This window comes from Sminthopsis crassicaudata, chromosome 3, assembly GCF_048593235.1.
Source record: "Sminthopsis crassicaudata isolate SCR6 chromosome 3, ASM4859323v1, whole genome shotgun sequence".
Lineage (NCBI taxonomy): Eukaryota > Metazoa > Chordata > Mammalia > Dasyuromorphia > Dasyuridae > Sminthopsis > Sminthopsis crassicaudata.
The window spans coordinates 547,009,480-547,016,995 of record NC_133619.1 but is presented as its reverse complement, the minus strand read 5'-3'; the positions used below and the strand labels follow the sequence as shown (position 1 = coordinate 547,016,995).

The 7,516-nt window shown below is 42.2% G+C and overlaps 1 protein-coding gene across 1 annotated transcript in view; it reads left to right on the top strand.

Moving 5' to 3' along the window:
- Positions 1–2,259: 2,259 nt before the first annotated feature.
- Positions 2,260–7,516, top strand: part of MED17 (mediator complex subunit 17) — a 30,962-nt gene continuing 25,705 nt past the window's right edge. Inside the window, exons 1-2 of the mRNA XM_074304519.1 lie at positions 2,260–2,644; positions 6,149–6,315. Coding sequence (XP_074160620.1) covers positions 2,395–2,644; positions 6,149–6,315 — 417 coding nt within the window. The 5' untranslated portion in view covers positions 2,260–2,394. The remainder of the gene's footprint in view (positions 2,645–6,148; positions 6,316–7,516) is intronic.

Here is a 7,516-nt window from a genome sequence, read left to right as displayed (position 1 = left end):
CTTAACATCTTGCAGTTGTTATTTAGGGAAACACTTCTAATACAAGAGCAGGGAGACAAGGAAGGAACCATAACTCAAGGCTTGTCAGGCCAGGAGAGAAGGGAAGTAAGGTCCCTCTTGGTATGATAGGGACCATGAAAGGAAAAGCTTGTTAAGATATGAAAATGTAACTGGAGCTTTGACAGAACAGGAGGCAAGATAGAAAAAGCATAACTTGATGTCTTGTCAAGGATAGGAGACAGGGAGATGGGAGCTACAACTCAAGTTGTAAGGGAGATCAGGATAATCCTGGACAAAGGTAGAGCCAAGGAGTCAGGCACCTGGACAATATCCATCCTTGCTTCGTTGTGTCAGAATGGCATGTGAAAGATGTGGGGTTAGAGCCTTAAGGTTTAGGGCCTTCCCCCCAAATTGTTTTACCAGACCCAATTTCAAGAAGGTGGGGGAGGGCTATGGCCTATTATCCAGGGCCTAACATCAGTAGAACAATCATCCACAACTACTCTGAAGGACTTATGAAAAATCCTATCCATACCCAGAGAAGTAACTGATTGTGTCTGAATACTGATTGAAGCATTTTCTATCTCTCTATTTTTAATTTAATTTTTCTTGAGGGCTTTTATTTTCATTAAGGTGGGAGATCTATGTTTCCTTTCACAACTTGACTTTTATGGAAATGTTTTGTATAACTTCACATGTGGTTTCTTAACTGTGGGTGGGAATAAGAGAGAACTAGAACTTAAAAATATTAAAAACAAATGTAAAAAGTCTTGAATGTGACTGGAAAAAATATAAATTAAAAAAATTTCTCTATTTCTAATAATGTGCCTATACAGTTCTTCCTGTCACTCATGTTTACAATCTCAATGTCACAATTAAGAACTGTCTCCTTCATGTATACATATATTGTATTTAATTTGTACTTTAACATATTTAACATGTATTGGTCAACCTGCCATCTGGGGGAAGGAGTGGGGGGAGGAAGGGGAAAAGTTGGAACAAAAGGTTTTGCAATTGTCAATGCTGAAAAATTACCCCGCATATATCTTGTAAATAAAAAAGCTATATAGATAAAAGAACTGTCTCCTTTATTCCTCCTATCAATCAATCAACAAACATTCATTAAGCTTCTATTATGTGCCAGGCACTGTGCGTAAGAACTGGAAGAGAGTCACAGAGAATGCTGTGGTATCTTGTTTGTGCAATAATAGCCAACAGGCCTGAAGAATATGTATAAGGGAATAAGGTATAAGAAGACTGGAAAGATATGAGGGTGTGAGGTTATGAAGGGCACTGAATGAGAAACAGAGCATTTTGCATTTGTTTCTGGGGCAATATGATTGCCCCATGTCATTGGGGATGACATGATCAGATCTGCATTTTAGGAAAATCATTTGATAGAGCACCAGCCCTGAATTCGGGAGGACCCGAGTTCAAATCTAATCTCAGACACTTAACACTTCCTGGCTGTGTGACCCTGGGCAAGTCACTTAACCCCAACTGCCTCACCCCCCCCTACAAAAAAAAAAAGTTGCTCACATTTCAGTAACTAGACCTGTGCTAAATACATCTTCCTCCTCAAAGAAACGTTACTAAGCACATTCCCCAGGTGTTTTTTCTCTCTTTTCCTCCCTTCCCCCACCCCTATCATTGGAAATTTGGCACTGTTCAATTTATTATGTATTCCCTAATATTTCTGTGATTTCATAGTGCAATTTAGTCTTGGGTTCCGGGGCTTATGAACTTTAAAAAAAATGTTTGGATAGCTTTATTACTCCCATAATTTCCTCTGCAGCCCCATGGATTTTATGCACTTTAAAAAATCATTCTGAAGAGTCCGTCGGGTTCACCAGGGAGCCAAAGTAAGTCGGCTTGGGGAAGCTGTGGACACATCGAGGGGTTCACTCAGTCAGGATGTGTGTACTGGGGGAACACTCGAACCCCGGCCTTGCGGAGCCCGGCGCCAATCTTTTCTGAGACGCACAGAGCGGCCTCGGCCATCACAGCTCTCGAGGAGCTTCCGCGCTCGCTCTGGATCAGTCCCAAAGCCTCACTGCCGGGTAAGTTCCTTAAATTGAGATAAAAAACAAATTCACACGGCTCGCCTCGGGAGTAAGGAGCGCCTCCTCTCGATCTCTCCATGGTTGGGTTTTTCCCGAAAGTACCCATCCGGGCCTCGTCGGCTCCCGTAGGATTTATTCACAGTCCTTCCGGGCGTTTGCCTTTCCACCTAATTTGGCCTGGCTACCTCGCCGTAGCGCGCAATAGCAGCGAATTCTGGGAGGATCCTCGCGCAGTCAGCTGTGTTTGGGCCCCGCGTCCTGTGGCTCCGGGTCCACTTGCTCTTTCTTCCACTTCTCCGCATCTGGCTCCGGGCCGCGGCGAACCGCCGAGATGTCTGGGGTGCGGGCGGTGCGCATCAGTATCGAGTCTGCCTGCGAGAAGCAGGTCCAGGAGGTGGGCCTGGATGGCACCGAGACTTACCTGCAGCCGCTGTCCATGTCGCAGAACCTGGCGCGGCTCGCCCAGCGCATCGACTTCAGCCAGGGCTCGGGCTCCGAGGAGGAGGAGGCGGCCGGCGCCGACCGAGACTCCCAGGATTGGGCGGGCGCCGGCGGCAGCGCCGACCAGGACGACGAGGAAGGTGAGGCCGGGAGCTTCCGCCCGGGGTCCGCGTCTGTCAGTGTTCTTGAAGCGCCGGCTGAGTGGCAGCCGCTGTCCCCGCGAGTACGGGAGGTGCCCGGGAGCTCTGCCGGAGCCGGGCTACAGCTGCTGCTCTCTCCCTCCTCTCTTCCCTCCGTCTGCAAAGGGCGTCGGGCCCGTCCCTGCGGGGGCTCGCGGGACTCCAGGAGTCGTGGGCTTTAGGGCTCCCTTTCCTTATCCGGGAGCTTGCCTGCAAACCCCATGTTCTGGCGGTCCCTGATTGGCCCCCGCGGGGCCCAGGCCGAGCCCCGTTTGGTCGGTGTGTGGGCCCCGATTGGATCCGTGAATGCAAATAGCAATTGTTTGTTTTGTCCGGAAACCCTGAGAATCTGCGCGCGCGCGTGCACACTCCTGTATATACACACATATATGCATACCCATATAAGTGTGTGTACATGCGCATTTACATGTGTTTGTATATATTATTATTGATTAGGTAAAAGGCAGGTCTTTGCCTCCTCTTACCTGCCCTTAATCACTGAATGGGCTTTGCTTCAGTCAGACTGAGAGCTGTTAAAGACCAGCTTCAAAATCACCTCTTTTTTTTTTTAACTTTAAGATCCACAGTTAAATAACTTTGGACCAGATTTCATAAAACTTACACCTGTGTCCAGCAGCGCTGCAAACTTTTAAAGCACAGCTTATAATGTTTACAGATTACCCAATATACATTCTAGTAAGTAACAGCAACTGCTTTTGCAAACCAGTCTGTCTTATCCCTTGTTTTTAAAAAGACTAGCTTTAAAAGGCCAAGGGTACCCCTGGGATTCAGAGCCATCTCCAGTTGTCCAGTTGCTGTTCTCTGACCTCTCCACTGAGAGAGAGAGAGAGAGAGAGGTCAGAACAGCAGCTGCCTCTCAGTCTCCTTGTATCATCACCCTCTCCCATGAAGAGATCCGTGCTAGGTCTGAGTTACACCTCCAGCAGTCACTGACAGGTGGCTCCCGTATCACAACATATGGCACCCAAAGTGGGGCATAAAAAACAACAGCATCCATAACCCGCAGGGGAGGAAAGGAAGAAGAGCCCTGATGAGACTTTTTTAGTCGGGGTAATTAAATGGGCCAGCACATCAAAGGGCCGAGCCAGGAGACTGGTGAGAGACTTAAATGCCTGTTCTGACCACAGGCCTCTTCCCTCCGCCATCAATTGATCTCATTCCCAGTCCACAAGCAACACGTGAGTCAGCGAAGGCTGCCCTGCAGCTCCTTCAGATGTTATGATCCATAGCTGTGGAGGCTCTCAGAGAACTGACCTGCCCCTTCATCCAGGCACGGTCCTTAACAGTAGAGACAAGAACAGAAGGAAGGTCATAAAGAAATGCAGAAAAATAGCATAGCTGGAAAAGCTTTAGGCAGAATTTCTTAGACTTAAAAGGAAAAACAAGCTGCACATAATAGAGATCTGCAGTTTCATTTGCAATCTTCTTTTTCCATTAATATGAAAATGCTAATTTTTATTTAACATTAAATTTAGAATATAACATTTATAAGACAATAATCTCCTTCACTTTGTCGTCTACTTCCCCCAAACCCTGGTGCAGACCCAGAGTATGTTTTAGAAGATGGATGTCAGGGTTCTAAGGGAAGTGTAGTTTCAGGGGATGGAACCTGGTAATGGGGATTCTCTGTCATCTTCATGACCCTTCTTCACGAGACTTAGTCTCCCTCCTGTCTCCTCCTTATTTTTCCATTGATGATCTGGATGTGGTACTGACTTGTTAGGAAGACCCAGGTTCAAATCCTACTATTTAGCTGCCCTGTGATCTTCTGATAAGTCTCTCATCCTCTTGGTACCTCATTTTCCTCATGTGTAAAAGGAGAGGATGGACTCCGTCACCTCTCTTTTGTAGCTAATCTCTCATTGTCAGTCTTTTCCATTATTCAGAGTTCCCATAGAACTAGCAGAATAATTTTCCTAATTCGTGGGTGCATTATCACCTCATATCCCCTCAGAGGCAATCTCATATTGCCTCTAGAATAAGAATAAATCTTTAGCCTGGCCTTGTGTCTCCATCATGATATGGCTTCAGCTGGCTACTCCAACATTGTTTTACTCTTATTATCATTAATTTATTTTGTGTTCTGAAAACAGTAATAATTGTAACTTCTAGTTCTAGGGTTTTAAGGCAAGGGTTCTCAAACTACGGCCCACGGGCCAGATGCGGACCCCTGAGGACGTTTATGCGGCCCGCCGGGTTATGGCAAATGGGCTGAGGGGCAGAGACAGAGTGTGAGCTTTTGTTTTTACTCTAGTCTGGCCCTCCCACAGTCTGAGGGACAGTGAACTGGCCCCCTTTTAAAAAGTGTGAGGACCACTGCTTTAAGGTATTTAAAGCTCTTTTATTACAACATGTGAAGTTAGTAGGACAAATATTCTCATCCATATGTTCTAGTTGAGATAACTGAGGCTCTGAGAGGTTGTGTCTTGCCTGAGGTCACAAGTTAATAAGTACCAAAGGTGGGATTTGAAAGCAGGTCTTCTGACTTGAACTTCAGTATTTTCCCCATCGTACCATGCTACTTCTCTAACTTTCAAGCTTATCCTGCTTTCTCCCATCTCTCTCCAGTTTGCAGGCCAAACTACATGCTAAAAACAAATTCCCCTCATATCTGTGCATTTAATCTTTTCTTCAAGTGCAGTTCCCCTCTTTTGTGTGAGGCCTTTTCTGATTGCCCTACTTCAGATCTTTCCCTTCTCATATTTGTTAGAGCCTGTGGCTAGACTTCTTTGCTCTTATCTTATACCATTTTTTATCATACTTATTTTTGTTGTAGCAATGCAGTGTAGCATTTTGGATAGAAAGCTGTTCCCTAGGAGTCAGGAAAGCCTAAGTTCAAGTATTACTTTTGACACAATGTCCCAAGCACCTCTCTAAAACTAAAAGCTGTAGCACAGGTGCTCATCTGCATTGGTAGAGGGAATTCCTTTACCAAAAGTTTTCTACATTAGGGGAATCATATGTATAGTAAAAAACAACAACCAAAAAAAAAAAAAAAACTTTCTTCCTCTTTAGATTCCAAGTTTCTTAAGATCTAGGACTTTTCTCTTGTATCCTCCGCACCAAGTTATGTTTTGGATCTATTTGTATGTTTTGAAAACATACGTGTGTGTGTGTGTTAATAAGTAGTTCTTTGCCTGTGGCTTAGAATGCTTTTGATTATACATGATTCAGTTGAATCAAGTTGAAATGTATTAATTGCTTACTTGCAGTTGTATTTTGTATAGTGGAATTTTGACATATTTTTCTTTTGTCAGAATGTCCTAATGAATATTAATAGACATTTTGTAGAATGGATGACAGTGATAAAGTAAAGAAAGAATAATTGTTTGAAGCAAAGAATTTCATAACCTTTTTAAAAAATCTTAGTTATTTGTATATGCACATATATGGCTTCTGTCTTCTAGTCATTATAATTATATAAGTAAATTTCTTTTCTTTTAGGATTGGTAAAATTTCAGCCTTCTCTGTGGCCATGGGATTCAGTACGGAACAATTTAAGAAGCTCCCTGACTGAGATGTGTGTTCTCTATGATGTTCTCAGCATTATCAGGGATAAAAAATTTATGACTCTTGATCCTGTTTCACAGGATTCACTTCCTCCCAAGCAGGTACAGTAATTTTATAAGAAAATAATCAAACTTCAGTAATTTATAGTTTTCATTTACTTTATCAGTTATATTTACATAATAACATGTTATATGCTATATGAATGTTTTTTTCTCATGGACTTTGGCCTTAGACCAACTGATTATGATTTAAATCTTAAGTCAGAACCTGATATGATTTTACCTTTATATTTTTATATGGCAAATAGTTTACCAAAGTTATGTAAAACTCAGCTATTCAAATATTCTTTTTAACTTCCTGCTATTTTTTTTTCTTGTTCTGCTTGACTTTTATTTATTTTTTTTCTTTGCAAACTTTTCCTTGCCCAGATATGTATTAACCCATCTTGTTTCCTTGGCTATAAAATGGTGAGATTGGGTGAGATCATTCATAATCTTCCAATGCTAAATACTTATGAATCTATCAGATTCTATGTACACAAGTTTAACAATATGAAAAATTGATCTAATTTTTTATCTTGCTTCTCTCTAAACTACTTTAAGGAATAATATTTCAACTACACCCAGAGAAGGAACACTGGGAAGTGAATGTAAATTGTTAGCACTACTGTCTATCTACCCAGGTTACTTACACCTTCGGAATCTAATACTTAATGTGCAACAAGAAAATGGTATTTACACACATATATTGTATCTAGGTTGTATTGTAACACATGTAAAATGTATGAGATTACCTGTCATCGGGGGAAGGGAGTGGAGGGAGGGAGGGGATAATTTGGAAAAATGAATAAAAAAAAAAAAAAGGAATAATATTTCTTATTTTGAGAGCTGTCCTGCTTATATGGGCTTCCTTCTGAACTATCTGCTGTACTCTAGTGTGCCCTTTTGAAAATGTTTCAATGGCCTTCCTCTTTTTTTTCTTGTCTTTTTTTGGAGGGATCATCAGCATCATTATATGCCACTTCCCCTCAGTTCTCCCTATTTGCAATAAAAAACCACGAGAAAAAAAAAAAAGCCCTTCTACAAATAAAACAAATTAATACAGTGACCATATCCAGAAATATATATCTTGTACACATGACTCTTCTCTTTCAAGAAGTAGGTAACATGTTTTGTTGTAGGTACCCTGTAAATGTTGCATATCATTGCTTTGATCAGACTTCTTAAAATTTTTTCATTAAAATGTTATCTTTTTGTAAACTGTCATCCTGGTTCAACTCAGCTTGTATTCCTCTTACATCCC